We start from the raw sequence: 15,528 nt of genomic DNA on the forward strand, positions 1-15,528 counted from the left end.
GATGTTGTTTACTGCCTCAGGTATTTGTGGCTTCCTTCCACTCATTCAGAACAGCTCTGACTTCTCATGGGTGATGTTGCCCTTACTATGTTCAATCATATTATCTATTTTTTATGGGCTGCTTGCGCAAAAAAACATACTACAGACATTTTAAAAGTTCTATAAAGTTGATAGTATTTCTTTTAATACTATACATGTTTAACTATTCAGTCCCTTAGGAAATAAGTTAACAGAACGCTGCACAAATCCACTTGGAAGTATCACAGTCAAACAGAGCTCTTGCTCCCCTGTTCATTTCTGGATTTTATTTAATGATCCAATTGATATTTAAGAGATACATGATTCATTGACTGAATTTTGTTCAGGTGAAAATTTTTAGCCCTGTGCACTTGATTATCATCCTTTCTGCACTGGAGGTTTTGGGGTACGGTAGAAGGTTCAAGCTGGCCCTAAGTGGTCTTGGCATTCTGAATTAGTCCATCAGTGTGTACCACGGTTTGGCTTCCTGGGAGATGGGCTTCGTTTTTTGTCAAGGTTAAAACTTGTGAGCTGAATGAAACAAACATTTTTCTATAAGCAATTTTTGATGCCAAAACAGGGTGTTGAAGGTATTTATTATTTTTATTTAACTTTGACTTGATTTCATTGACTTAAGCATGGAAGAAAGTAGTTATGAATGATGAAGTAATGTTTTCTTAGGTCTTGAAACATAGTAAATACTTTATATTTTCACTTTGTAGATTACTCTGATAAAAAAAAAAAGTCCATTGCCTGCTTATATGTGATTGCACTTGTCTTTTCAAAATGGTTATTTTCATTTTGTGATTTAATGGTGTTGAAATAGATCACTTAAGAATTGATGTATTCGTTTTTATCATATTTAAATCAGTTGCAGTTCACATTTAAATAGCAATTTGTTATTTCTGCCTAAATGTTGCTTTCCTCAGCAACGACTGATATCATCCTCAAAGTTATATATTGCAATTTCCTATTGCATCTTTGAACATCTACTCTTATAAAAAGGGACAGTAGATTTCTTGGTCCTTCTGTATAGCTGATAATCAAATTGAGACTCAAGAAAATATACCATTATCCTGGGCTTCTTAATATTCATCTTCCTGGTATTCTACCATAGTCTACTTTTAATTGCAAATTAAACTAAGATATTTCCCCCACCCCCTAAAAAGTCTCTTACATATAAGACAGATTTGTCATGTGTAATCTAGTTACTTATGTGTTCAAAACCTCCTTTTTATGTGATATGTTTAATGGGGAGTCATTAAACTTTACTGCAGAATTCTAATGTATTCTAATCTGCTTTATTAAATTTACAGATTGAGGATTATTTTTTTCTTTATAGTTTTACTATGAAAGTGAGAACTAAGTATGTTTAGCACTATCTTTATGTTGTCAGTAGTCACTTCCCATGTTTTCTTCACATAATATTTCCTCAATGTCACCCATGCTTCACTAAAATCCCCTTCAAGGATGATCCAGATTTAATCAATGCACAAGACTGACATGTCGTTGCTAGCCTTACCCTCAGAAGAAGTCCCCTGTAAGTGGGTTAGATAATATAAACTGTGGCAGAGCTATGGGGTAGGATGTTTCTAGGTGCTGTATGAAATGTGCATGGTTATCTAACATTACTTGTTTGCCTACAGAAATCAGAAAAGGAATTTCAGTAGTGATGGAAATCTGTGAACTTTACATATTTAAATAAGTAACACTGGACCAGATGTATTATACGTTATCGTGTTCTTGGGTATGCTTAATACATAAACCTGTAATTTGGTCTGCACGAACACCAAGCCCAAATGAGTGATGGGGATCAGGACTAAAAGATGAAGAGCGTTCTTGCACATGATTTGAGAATTCCCACAGAGCTGGGAAAGTTCTGAACCCCAAGCTACAAAGAAAGTGCCAGTGGGTCGCACTGCAGAGACTAGCACTGGACGGTGCGGTGCCCATTTGTTGCTGGAGACTCAGAAAGCATATACTCAGTTCTGACAGTATGGCACCCGCTTTGGGCTAATTAGGCATCGTTAGCTTCATATCACCAGGCACCACTGTGCTGTGTATGCTCATTTCTGTTATGTGAAGGACACTTAGACTTGCAGGATCCTCCACGGTGTTGAATCCGATAACTTTTTAGATCATTCATAGTGTTGGGAGTAACTGAGCTTATGGAAGCAGAAAGATTGCAAGAAATTGCCAAGTTCTAGGAGCTAGAAGGCTTTTGAATATTATTGCACTGGTACAGTTCTGTCTGTTTCTGATCTCTCTTTCTTTTCCTGGAGGTATAGTAACATTGGAAGTTTACTTGTGAAAGCATTTTGCAGCAAGTGCTCTAAAGTACAAATGATTTTGGTTGAAATTGTTAGAAAAAAAAGGGCAATGCCAGGACCCTTTTCTGTAAGTTACTACGCTTACCGTAAGCAAGACTCAGCCTGAAGTGCCTACATGAAAATTAAACTTGGTTCTGCTAATGCCAGGAAGAGCCCGGGATTCGTTCTGTAATATCACTTGTCCATCAAAACACCTTCTTTTAATAGCTGCATACTGTCCTACAGTAATTACAGAGTCACATTTCCTTCTTCCCTTTTTTCTTCTCCCCAGCCCACTCTCTCCAATAAGGAACAGTTTGTACAACTTCAAGATGGTTGTTTTTTGAGAATGTTACCAATATAATCTAAAAGTCAAGTGAGTTTCACTTTAGTCAGAAAATAGTACATCTTCTTTTGTATCCTAATCCTCAGACCCATAGGGGGAAAAGTCCTTGAAGTGAAATGTAAAAAGAATTTTAATGTTTTATGCAGAAAGACAGAATTTGGAGGGGGAGGGGGGTGAGAAAGAGGAGAGAGAAACAAGTACAATGTGCTTTTTCCAGTTTCTCTGATGTCAAATGTGTTCAGCAGTACACAAACTCTGACTTTCCTTCTCCTCTCCGTATCACTCCATTGATTTCAGTGTATGGTGAAGATGCCTGCAAATACAAAGAAACACTACTAACTTATACTTTCTGGCTATGTTTTTGAATGAATAAGTAGATGGTGAAGAATGAAGTGATGCAGTGAACCGAGTTTGAGTGTTCTGAAGGGGTTTGGAATTTCAAAATAAGCTTTGCATGTTACTTACGATTTTGTAGTCATTTTGCTGTGTGCTCTGTGCAAAAGCAAAACTGCTGAATAAATTCCTGGAAAAGAAGAAGGTGGTAGTTCTATGTTTAAGAATAAATAAAATGCATAGATATTGCTACTAAAGATGTTCCATGGTCTGTTATATAAACAGGATTAGCCATTTATTTAATATTTCTGTATAGCACTCATCTCATGCTGCAGGGCCTGTAGGTGTCAAGTTCCTCAATATAGTCTGATAGACTATGACCTGCATTTAAACAAAGTAATATGTTTTAAGACTGTCAACTAAGCATACTTTGTATATGCTTAATCCAAACATTGTCTGGTATAGATATCATCCATCAGTTCTCTCCATTTTATTTTGGGAAGCTACTGTACTGTGAATAGCTAGGCAAAGAAAATCCAATTGATAGCAACAGAGATGTGAGAGATTAAGTAGCTTGGTACTCACTCCCTACTTATGAGACCATAGATTTTTGTATATTGTAAAGTAATTTTGTGATGTTTTTTTTCCAAAATGCCATGTGTACAATGCAACTGTGTTATTTTCCAGAATGTATATGCTATTCTTCTTGTTGAATGGTTGCTTCATAATAGTATTGAATTCCAGAACCGGCCGCAAGGTGAGTTTTCATGTGTTTTGTATTGGTGAGCAAAAGACAGGTACCTCAGGTGACCAGAAAGACTGCATGATGCCAGCTTTTCTGAGCTTCCACACCTGCTGAGCAAAAGTGTTGAAGTGTCTAAATTGTGCTCCATCATACTTCCATGCTGACAACGTCCAGAATCGCTGATAGAAGATGTAACTAGAGGAACACCTTTTTTTGGATAAGCTTGAGTGGACAGGGATAGGATTAAGACAGCTCCCAACCAGATCCTCACTGTTAGCACTGGAGTGGTACTCCCTCGCTCAGGTGTAACGCTGGATGTATGCACGCGCTGCTCAGTGCTGTTCCAGCCACATGGCCAGTTTGCTGATGGTTCAGAGCAGAGTGAGGTGAGTGAATGGCCTCAGGATCCTCTCTGATTTAGCCACGTTTTCACTGTTCTGCATGTTTGTCATTTATTTTTTTCCCCACAAAACAACAAACACCTTATCTTTAGTGTCCAGGTGCTACCATAGTAGTAGTAATATAGACAACTAGAATTCCTACACGGTGTGCACACTGAAGAAGTGTATGTGTATCTATGTATCAATCTAAAATATAGCCCAACTGCTGTGTACAAACAAAAGTGTTGTGAGGAAGTGGATCCTACTGATAAATCCTGAGTTCTTTAGAAATGTTGGCTTCTTTTTTCCATTGTGCGGTGTTTCTGATAACTGTCTTGTGTCTAAACACTCTCATGCTCAGACAGTAATGCTACAACTTTCATTTTAGGTTGTTTGCATTTAAAGAGTTTTCAAATTTTGACTTTTTTTAAACAGACTGGAAAAAAAATAGGCATTTTTAGTTCTGTGAAAAGGGGGTTATTTTATGTTCTTCTAGCTGTTTGTTTTTCTTCTACACTGCTTCATCATTTGTAGTTCCTTGAAGTACAGGCGATGATAAACTCCCTGTCCATGCTAATGTCCATGCTAGTGGAGAATGCTTTCCTTCTCTCCAGATTGGTGCCATATTACCAGGACAATGTATTGATTTGGTTGACTGCCAACGTGTGATGCATGACAGAAATGAGAAATTGAACTTTCTGAATGTGAAGTAAATGGTGCTGCTGATGATGTATAAATGATTTGGGAAAAAGCAATCAATCAGATTCTCTGTACTGGTAGTAGTGCTACGTACAATTCAATATATACTAAAACTACAGTTCTTTTACAGTCTAAATCAAATAGTTCTGTGCTAAACAGGTTCTCGCAAAAACGACTTGCACAATTTTTCGTTTTAGTATGCTTAACTTTCTACATTACTGATGTGTGATCTGATAATTTAGAAACATTGAGTTGATGTTCATTAACTCTGCCTTTTTCTTGTCAAGTGTCACAGGTTATTCTTTCTAGACTGATTATTACTATTTTAATTTGGTTGGTCTTTAAATAAGTTTAACTTGTAAGTAGAGTTGTTTTCAGTCCCAGATGCCTGTAGATGGAGTTTATTATAGACACTGGTAGTTGGACTTTGGTATCTGTAAAACATCCACTAGAGACAGAAGTAGGTCTGTTGTCTCTTCTGGCAGATGCTTTGCAGGTATTAGACTTATATCCAGTTATCTTTGGGTACTTCAGCAACACAAAACAGGACTCGTGCTGGTGACTATAATCTTTTCTCTCCTTCTCTGTGTTATGAAATGAATGGGATAATTCATCCATCTTGGAAAGAGAGAGAAGTATTTTAACGAAAGCTTGAAGAGACTTCCTGAAATTCTTCTCATCAATACTTGCTAACAAATCTTGTCATTCGGTGCCCAAACCTCAGCTTAGCACTTCCCCCGTGTAAGTACCTTAAGCAGCAGGGAGCTCCATGCGGTCTCCCAGAAGCAGCCCCACCGCTGCACATTTTGGAATCTTCAGTTTGAGCTTTGGGGTTGGATTTTTGAAGGAGTTCAGCTCTCCTCCAGAAGTAGTTGTCGATACTTGCTTATTATTAAGGCTGTGAGAATACACAGAGAAGCTGAACCACATCTTCCTGGTCGAGGGCAGCGCTGAAGCAGTTGGCAGTCTGCTGGAACATAAACCCCGGAGTTCTCCTGTGTGAACCCTGCTATGATTAGGTGGCTGATGGCCAAACTGCGTATGGGCAGTTGGGCAGAAAAGTTCTAACAGATGTTCTAAAAAATAAACTAAAATAAAGAGCCATTTGGGCTTTTTATAAACACATTTTCTCTTACGTAAAAAAGTGGGATTTTTTTCTTGCTATAGCCTATGTTAGCATTTGTTTTGTCAACAACAACAACAAAAGATTGGTTTATTAGTTATGAAGTTTAACAGTTAAATTAACTCAAAATTAAATAAATTAGCTAGATTAATCCTACTGACTTCAGTAAATGGTATTAGAATCTGGAATTTGCTGCTGGAGAGCAGGGAATATCTGAGAGAGAGTATCAGCAAAACTCAGCAACATTGCAAAGTAAGAGTGAACCCTTAGAACAAGGTGTGTAATATTCTTTCTAATCTCTCTCAGGATGTCCTTTTATATTTTTCATAACATAAACTTGCTTTTACATCTCAAGATCAGCCAATTTATTAATTTTTCTTCATTTTTATTTTATGTTAGATTTAATTTTATTTTTCTCTTTGAAAGCCTAGAGTGAGACTTGACAAATGTAAACCAATGACAGACAAACGTAAGTAAGCTGTCTGCCTTTTTTCTGAAGATAGACTTGTGACCGGAAAAGTAAAAGATGTCTTGACAACCTGATGGATTTCAGGTCTGCAGAATCTGCACGTATTCCTCATACCATGTAACGCTTAGAAAAAATGACCGAAGAACTTACTGCACCAAATGAAGGAATTGTGCTTCACACAAGTACTGGAACAAATGTCTTCCCTTCAAATGCCTTCCTGAAGTGGGCCTGTCTTGCCACAACGCAATCAATAACGACCTCTATCCATGTGCCATTGATCTTCCTGGAAAAATACCTTCTAAAGCAAGTGAAGCAGATCTAGCGGTACTTAAAATCTAGTGTCCTGCAGAGAGCAGAAACAGCGTGCCCACAGGCAGTGCCTCAGTGCTGGCAGTGATTTCCCCTCCTGACAAACGACTGCTGCTTCTCCGCTGGGAGGAGGAGCACCCACAGCTGTAATGGTCCCGTGGACATCACAGCAAGGGCGGAGAGCCTTCTTGCCATGCGGTATTTGGGAACATGACAACGGCTATGGGTATTAGTAAGTAACAATTTGCAAAACCAAAGGCGGTTTGCTGGAACAGAGCTTTTACAGGTACCCACTGGAGAGCCACAGGGGGCCAGGCAGGATGGGACTTTCACACCCACAACCGCGGCAAGAGGAGGAGGAGAGTTACCAAGGTGTCACATTAACAGCGTCAAAGCCAGAACTTGATGTAAACTTTTACCACAAGTAGTAATGAGCGTGAAAAAGCTAAAGTAAACATTACAATATATTGTCAAAGGTTTACAGGTTGTTTTCCACAAGACTTAGTTCAGAAACCAATGTAATCTCAGTTACATGGCTAAGTACCAGTACTCCTCATTTCTTAAAATGTTCAATGCTTAGAAGTGCCTCAGTGTTTCAGGTCATTTTAGAAGAAACGAAACTTTTAAAGTATTGTGCTCTTCCATTGTGTACCTTTTGCTATCTTTATACTGTGGAGGAAGTAGAACAAGGTTAATTGAAGAAATGAGAGATAGGGAGGGAGGTGCTCATATAATTAGGCAGTCTCTCTCAGAAAATCATAATTAAGCACCAAAATACATTATTTCCTCATGAGAACAAAACAATTCCAATCTCCTAGGTAAGTCTGTAATTTGACTATTGAAATAATTTAACTGATACTATAGAACAATTCAAAATTGGTTCTAACAGCAGTCTTGGCTGAACTGCGGATGCCTTGCTTAGCTATTGGAAATCATTGTGCTAAAGCTATTCTTATCTCTAGATACAGCATCTCTTGGTCAACATGCAACAATTATGTGCCGTAAATTTCTTCTGAGACAAGTCTATGTGGAATGCTATAGGTCTTCCTATGCAAAGATGCAGTAAGCGAAAAACAAAGTTAAATCACATGTTGATCTTCATGAGACAACTAAAATGCTGATGGGTTCTGATAATGAAAAAGGCAGATTTGAACATACTCTGTTGTATCACAAAGTATGTAAGAAGCATGAGTATGGTTGTGGAGTCACGGTTAATGCTTTTTTGGTTACAGAGGATCAGCTTTCTACTGACAGACAGCAGTAATCTTGGCTCTGTTTCAGAGCTCTCATGTTTTAGACTCTGAACAAGTAACATACAATAAATTGAAAGATTATGGTATCTATGAGGATTTTTTTTGGTGGCACTGTCCAAACAGAAGAGGGAAGCTAAATATTATGGGAAGCTATTAGTCCAATTTATGTTCAGTTATTCCTTTGATGATTCTCCTCTTGGTGAAACAAGAGAAAGTATGAGGGGAAACAAATCAGTGACCACTGATGCAAGCTATTTGTTGATGCAGATTTAAACTGTTTCTTAAGGAGTTCTGGATAAGTCAAAAGCATGTAACATTCCACTTTGTAGAGCTTTTTCTCCCTTGACTGTTGAAGCTTCTTTAGAAAATACAAACCTCTTCTTTTCTTTGGTTGGTGTTATCAGCTAGAGCTAGTGAACCTTTGGGTAAATGAAAAGATTAAGGAAGAACTTATTTCACAAAAAAATAAAAAAATCTATTCTCTCATCAGTTTTGCTGTCAGTGTCAGCAACTTTCAAAGCAAAGCAGGTTCCATCTTGAGTTCTTGATATTGAGGAGCAGTTTGAAATCTGTCCTGTATGAATGAGATTGCTCTGATTCCTGAAATTAGTTTTCCATTTTCTGCCCTCAAACTAGTTTAGATTTGCTGCTAGACCCGTGAAAAACAGAATGATTCATGTATAAAAAAAAACTGTAATTGTTATCAATATGCTATAAGAATGTAACATACTTTAAGACCTGCTGTATGTTGGGATAGATTTTTATGGTTGTTTCAGTGTTTTTACAGATTATTGTGTTCATCTCTTAAAACTCAGTTACTTCATCTGCTGCTGTACACCTGGATTATACTTCGATTATAAAAAATTAGTGATGCATGGAAGCAGTTTTATATTTTCTAGGTTATCACAAAATGCATAACCTCAATTATTCCTTGAAATTAAGCACTATTTGAGCACTCTAATGTTTAGTATAGAATTTTATCCTTTGTCTGTGGGTGAGAACTTAAAATTAAGGTCATATATCTACCATTTTATTATGTCAGTTTCCCAAAATGTCATAGTCGCTATTCTGTCTCCAAGTTGTTCTTTTTATTTACAATTTTCAACAACAAAAACCTTTAAAAGGCTATGAACCTTCATGGATATCTTATTCCCTGGTTCTGTAGTAGATTTATTTCTGTGGTCTACTGATCAGTTCTACACACCAGCGCTGGAGTATGTGAGGTAGCTCAGCTGCCGTTTGGCCAACGCAGATTCACATTTCATACATTTATTTTATGGCTGTGTGAACACATGCCATCTTCTGGGGTTTTTTTATGTGGGTGGTGGGATTTTTTTTTTTTTTTTTTTGCTTGGTTGGTTTTTTGTGGGTGTGTTTTTGCCATGCAGAGTGATGGCTGTTGCATCTGCTATAGCTGCTTCTTACGAGGGCCTCACCGACTGTGGCTGCCTTTTGTGGCATTCAGGCCACTTTCAGAAAAAGAATGATGCTGGGAATACGAGAAGAACCTAAATGGGTTTGAACTAGAGTTTGTTCTTTTCTCACATTATAAACTACGTGGCGCCCAGAGCAAATGTCGTGAGATAACTGTACGCTGAACTTCTCTGTTACCCGTATTGGTCTCACTGTCCTCTTTCGTATGCCGATCATGGTGCACGAGACAGAAAAGCATCTCTTCCAGGCATCTCCTGGTGACTTGGTCTTATTTCTGGTACCACTGCTGATGTTTCAGCCCAGGGGATGCAATTACAGCAAACCTAGACTGTTTTATCCAGCCTTGGGACCAGAAGTAACCTTACGCTGGATGTATAGTTACTATCTGTGTATGGGATGTGTGTAGTCTTACTTTGCTTTTAAAGTTTTGGTTTACTAATATATTGATATAATATATCTTTAAAAACCCAAAGATTAAAATGCTCCTAGGATTGCCATTGGAAATCATATTTAGAATGACTTGTGTCTGTCTGTCTCTATACATCTATTATGTTATTAATGGATTAGTTTTAGAAATATATTTGAAGTTATTTTCTGAGTTAATTCGCTGGACTGTTCTCCATGATGTCAGAAGAGATGTATATCTTAACTGTTTAATCCTGTTTTTATAGATGGCTATACAACAGATGACATTGAATTTTACTGGCGTGGGGGTGATAATGCAGTCACAGGAGTGACAAAGATTGAACTGCCACAGTTCTCCATTGTAGACTACAAGCTTATCACCAAGAATGTTGTTTTCTCTACAGGTTTGTGGAGGGGGATCTAAGAGGGGAATTCACTGGGAAGACTTTTACAAATGGATTAATTCTCAATGTGCAGTTCAGGATCTGAGCAAAAATTTTAGAACTGGGAATAAATCAGAGCAGCAAGTTCTTATTACAGCTTTCATAGTGTATAAGGCATCACTCATTAACATATGAAGAGGATACAGTAGTCTGTCACGTTACGGCTCAGTCAAGCTGTATTTTCTGTTCTCCTATGAAAACTGACTAAGCCAGTTATATGCCTTAGCGCCCTAAACCCAACAAGAAGTAACCCAGCCTCTAGGAGATTTAGGAACCTTTTTCTCACTGTTTCTAGATGTTCCTTGTGCCAACCTGTGGTTGTATTAATCTACTTATTTTGTCATAGCTGTAAAACCTTTCAAATCCTTGTTCCACAGGACTTTGTAGTTTAGCCTATGCTAACAAGCGTATGACTTTCTGAAGGCTGAAAAGATGCTTTGTGAGAAGGAGTAGAAAATAAGATTGGATTTCATGAAATAAATTTTAAAAAATAAGAAACAGCTAGAATATTTCAATGACACTTTGAATCACTCGAGAGACAAAAAATGAGTTGGGATATTACTGTGTGATGTTTTCTACCTACCTGAGAAAGCTACTGGGTGTGTTAAAAAAAGAAAATCTTAAAAACTCACTTTCTAGGTATGGATAGAAATCATCTTTGGAGTACAGAAGGATTGCACATCCCAAATTCTTCAAAACCAAGCAGAAATAGGACTTGAATAGGCATCTCTAGACACCCATTTCAACAAGTGTTTCATATGCCAAAATATTTCTGGTGTCAAATGGCAAAGGGCAAGTGTTGCATTGCTTGGAGAGAAGTTAGAGCAAGAGTTACACTGGAGCAGGCATGCCCCACTGTGTCACAGAAGAAGCATTTCTATGCTTTGATGCTCTGGAATGTACTTTGGCTGGTGATTGTTGAATATTTTGATTAGCAGAAGATATGCACCTAGAGCATCCTTGTACCCTTTAGAATAAAAGATTACTTAGTCTCAATTCTTGCTAGAAATTCTGCAGCTGATTATCCTGGATCTTACAGCTCTGTGTGTACTCTATATTGCATGAAACAATAAAACCAAAATGACAGAAAATTGTTTTCAGGCTTTATACAAGTAAATTATGGCCATACCAAATATTCTCTTTTAGGTGCCTACCCAAGGCTGTCTCTCAGCTTTAAACTTAAGAGAAACATTGGTTACTTCATTCTGCAGACCTACATGCCTTCTATTCTGATCACTATCCTGTCCTGGGTTTCCTTCTGGATTAATTATGACGCTTCAGCTGCAAGAGTTGCTTTAGGTAGGCATTTTTACGCATCTCATGCAGTGTGCATTAGCTGAATGCTTTTTCTTGCTTCTGGCTTAGTGGATAGTGCCTGATCTGAAAAATAAATCTGTTAGATCTTTTTATGTCTGGCTTGTTAAGCTTTTTATTATTTGAATCAGCACTTAAATCATCACAATTTAAATAAAAATTAAAGTGATTTCATGTCTGAATTAGCTAACTGTATAATCATTGTAACTAGAATTAGCCTAATTGTCTCAACATTTTCTGTTGTTGTTTTACTGCTGGTTGTTTTCTCTGAAGAGAATGCATTTCGTTTGCTTTTGCCCATGGCAGTCCAGAATGCACATTCAGCTCTGGGCTATAGATTATAAATTACTTGTCCTTTCACGTATGAATTAAATAAAGTTTTACTAGGGCTGAATAGCTAACTTCTCCTTAAGTTGAGGGCGTTTTTCCTTACTGTTACGTTACAGTCTAAAAGCAAGACCGTTTCCCTGATTAATCTGTAAAGTACTCTTATGTCTCATCACTAATCCCATGGGTGTTTGTTTATACTGTGTCCCTCGTCAGAGGATCCAAGTGCGTTATAAAAATAAATACGAGTATCTATTGCCAAATTTTGTATAAATCAGACTGATTCCTGCCAGTACAGGTCTTGTATAGCTAAAGTAAGTGCATCACCATGAAAGATGCAATTGAGAATTTGACATTTGAATTTTATAGAATACTGTCTTGGGTTTTACCAGGCCTTTCTGTGTAGCATTTTCTCCTAAGAACTCAAGACTACAGATATTTTGAAAATGCTGGAGGAAAGCAAGATAACAGTGACTCTAGGCTGGTAATTTATAACTGAGACTTGTTAGAGAAGGTTACAGTTTATCTGGTTAAAAACATACTCATAGAATGCAACTACTGTTTGTTTGGTTGAATGCAATTTCTTACAGGTATAATTTTCTTTTCTATACAAAAAAAATAAAGATAAGGAATATGGGCAGAGGTTGGAGGTGGGCTTTTTTCCACCAGGAAGAAAACCCAACCCATCAACTTAGAATTTGTCAGTTCTAGCGTTTGAATATTATGAGCTATTATGCTATAAAATTAAAATTAATTCAGTCAATGAACTTGTCAATTCTTTTTTCCAGGAATCACAACTGTGCTCACAATGACAACAATTAACACCCATCTTCGAGAGACTCTTCCCAAAATTCCATACGTGAAAGCCATTGACATGTACCTTATGGGTTGTTTTGTCTTCGTGTTCATGGCTCTGCTGGAGTATGCATTGGTCAACTACATCTTCTTTGGCAGGGGACCGCAGCGCCAAAAGAAGGCGGCAGAAAAAGCTGCCAGTGCCAACAACGAGAAGTTGCGAATGGATGTCAATAAGGTACATTGAAATGGAGATATATTTTTAGCATTGCCCCAGGAAGGCAGACTTTAAGTTCTGCCAGGCAGAGCTTTAGAATGTGATTTCTTGTAGAAAATGAGTGGAGTGGGATTATGATGACCTTGTCTTAGCTCTGCAGAGCAGTGTGTTTAACCCCCTCAGCAATGAATGCTGCCCTCTAGCCTGGAAAACTGAATGATGATTTTCTAAAGCATGCACTCAGTTAAGCTCTACTGTGAGATGTTTTCTGTCAGGATGTAGAGTTAAATATGTCTAACCTGTTTCCAAAGGAACAAATCCAAAATGATGGCTATAGCTGATATTCTATTAAGAGCTGTATGGAACATTGGCAATGAAACCTAAATTTAACCTACTTTCATAAATCTTTCAGATGACCTGGATAAGAAACATTTGCTACAGAAGTGTTTAAAGCTTGAAACGTTTGCATATTTTCAACATATAATGGCCCAGGATACTGTTGACTAAATGTGAAACTGCTCAGAAATAAAGCATCAACTTGCTGTGCACTTAATTTTGAATCTAAAAATGGTCCCCTGGGGTTGGAGGATTGAGGCAGCAAATATATTTGCCAAGATACACACTTTTAGAAAAAAATATCCATTATGCTTAATGAAAATGGAGCACTTAATGTAAAGCACTTGTCATTTTTCACTTTGACCATTTTGAATGAGTTTCACACAGTGGCAAATCTGGGCTGAATGCTAAAATGTAGTCAGTGTGAAATGTATAAACTTTCACACACACAGAGAATTGGAAGTTAAATAAAGTTAATTTTTTTTTTTTCATTAGAAGCTCTTTGAATTTGTAATTCAGCATGATAATCCATGGGGAAAAAAATCAAAATGAGAATTAAAGGAAAAAGTCTAAATCAGAATGAAAATAAAGAACCCCAAGTGATTATTTGTGAAGTGGAAACATAAGTTTCATACAGCTCTAGTGGTGGAATTTCTCATGTTTGTTCAGAACTTCTACACTAGGATACTGTGTCTGCAGACAAAAGAACGTTTTGTTCTATTTTGGCTGGAACAACAAAAATTCATCGCATGTTGATAGCATAAAACAGTTTTACAAGTTATATACTCTTTCAAGATTCAGTATTATATTGTCATGGCTTAGATATCTCACCCATTCATTAATTATGGGGGTTTTTTTCTTTTTAATTTGAGAGATACATGTTTTAATGAAAGAATGCAAATGCATAATGATGAGATTAATTTTGATGTTATGGTACCATAGATCATTTTTTACCATCGTAAAGTTTCATGGAGACACTGTAAAATCTTTTTCTTCTATTGGTGATATTTCAGCAATGTAAAAGATCTGCAAGCTTTTATTTAATTTGTCAAGTTCATTTTTTAAAAATAATTAACCTTTAAACAATCAAAGCTATTAACGAAGAAACTCTGTAGGTAATTTTATGAGACTAGGTCTGTGTTTACTTGAAGTCTTTACTCTAACATCAGTGGAAATTTAAGATCCATAGGTGTCAGTGTCACCTCCAGCTGAGGTATATTTTTGTATACTGCTTCACTTGTGATTTTTTTCTGTATACTTATTCTTACAATAGATCTTTCCGATATTTAACAGAGTAGCCAAAGTCTAGTGGCAAATTGCTAATCACGAGCTAGAATTTGAAAGCACTAACTAGTGTACTAATCCAATCCACTAAGGAGAGTACGTTAATTCCAATAACCGTTGCACAAAGTATACTGGGAACAACTTTACATTATTTGTAGGGGTTTTTTATACTGAGCCTTTTGCTTAATATAGGAGGCCAGCATGGTTCATAGTCTACAGCAGCTCTGCTCTGGTATCCGGATATGCTCTGATGTGATAACGTGGTTTGCAATCCCTTAAGAAATAGATGGAGAATCAAGCAGCAGAGGGTCAGTAAAGAGTAGTCTTCCGAGAGCCCTGTCCTACTGTGTGTAGGCTGCTCTGGGCAGGAGGAAGGGAGCTGACATCTGTTCTTGCTCTGACCAACAGCAAGAGAACAGATTCATATTTAATGGACCTGAATATTTTATCTATGAAAGGGGGGGGAATATTATGTATTCACTTTCATTTACAAGAACCAGAAATGTTTCAGTTCAGATGCAGGTTTTCATGAAAACCCAAGTATTTTAGAAATGGGACCAAACAAACACTCCATCTCTAATCAGAATCCAGCATTGAAGGACTAAATTTCCGGAGTATGAGTGTTTTGCGATATTACTAGATTCCTTTTGTATTACTGCATGGAATATGATGAATTTATCAGAATCGGATATTATGTCAGAAAGATTAATGCTATGAGTAATAAACCTCATGAAACGTGAGGATGAAAACTTTTATAAAGCTATGTTGCTGCATTTGGCATAGACATTGTAAAAAAGGTGGATAGTTACGCTGCACTACAAGCAGTAGTTCAAACCTTTGTTTACACATTATAGACCAGATATGCAGATATAGATCTGTAATAAATTCCTTCAGATTCCAACACCATTCTTTCACAATAGCCTCTGACAACTTTTCGAGCAACAAAAGGTGGTGAGAAGTACTGATGAAGTCCTTCCATCCACAAGTAT

At 37.2% G+C, this 15,528-nt stretch overlaps 1 protein-coding gene across 2 annotated transcripts in view; it reads left to right on the top strand.

Annotated features, from left to right (window-relative positions):
* The window catches only part of GABRB2 (gamma-aminobutyric acid type A receptor subunit beta2), a 170,858-nt gene that overhangs the window by 134,354 nt on the left and 20,976 nt on the right, over positions 1 to 15,528 (top strand). For both annotated transcript variants that reach the window (XM_056350405.1, XM_056350406.1), the window contains exons 8-10: positions 10,090 to 10,227; positions 11,413 to 11,565; positions 12,696 to 12,940. In XM_056350405.1, the coding sequence (XP_056206380.1) occupies positions 10,090 to 10,227; positions 11,413 to 11,565; positions 12,696 to 12,940 (536 nt within the window). The remainder of the gene's footprint in view (positions 1 to 10,089; positions 10,228 to 11,412; positions 11,566 to 12,695; positions 12,941 to 15,528) is intronic.

Source organism: Falco biarmicus, chromosome 8 (genome assembly GCF_023638135.1).
Source record: "Falco biarmicus isolate bFalBia1 chromosome 8, bFalBia1.pri, whole genome shotgun sequence".
NCBI classification, from domain to species: domain Eukaryota; kingdom Metazoa; phylum Chordata; class Aves; order Falconiformes; family Falconidae; genus Falco; species Falco biarmicus.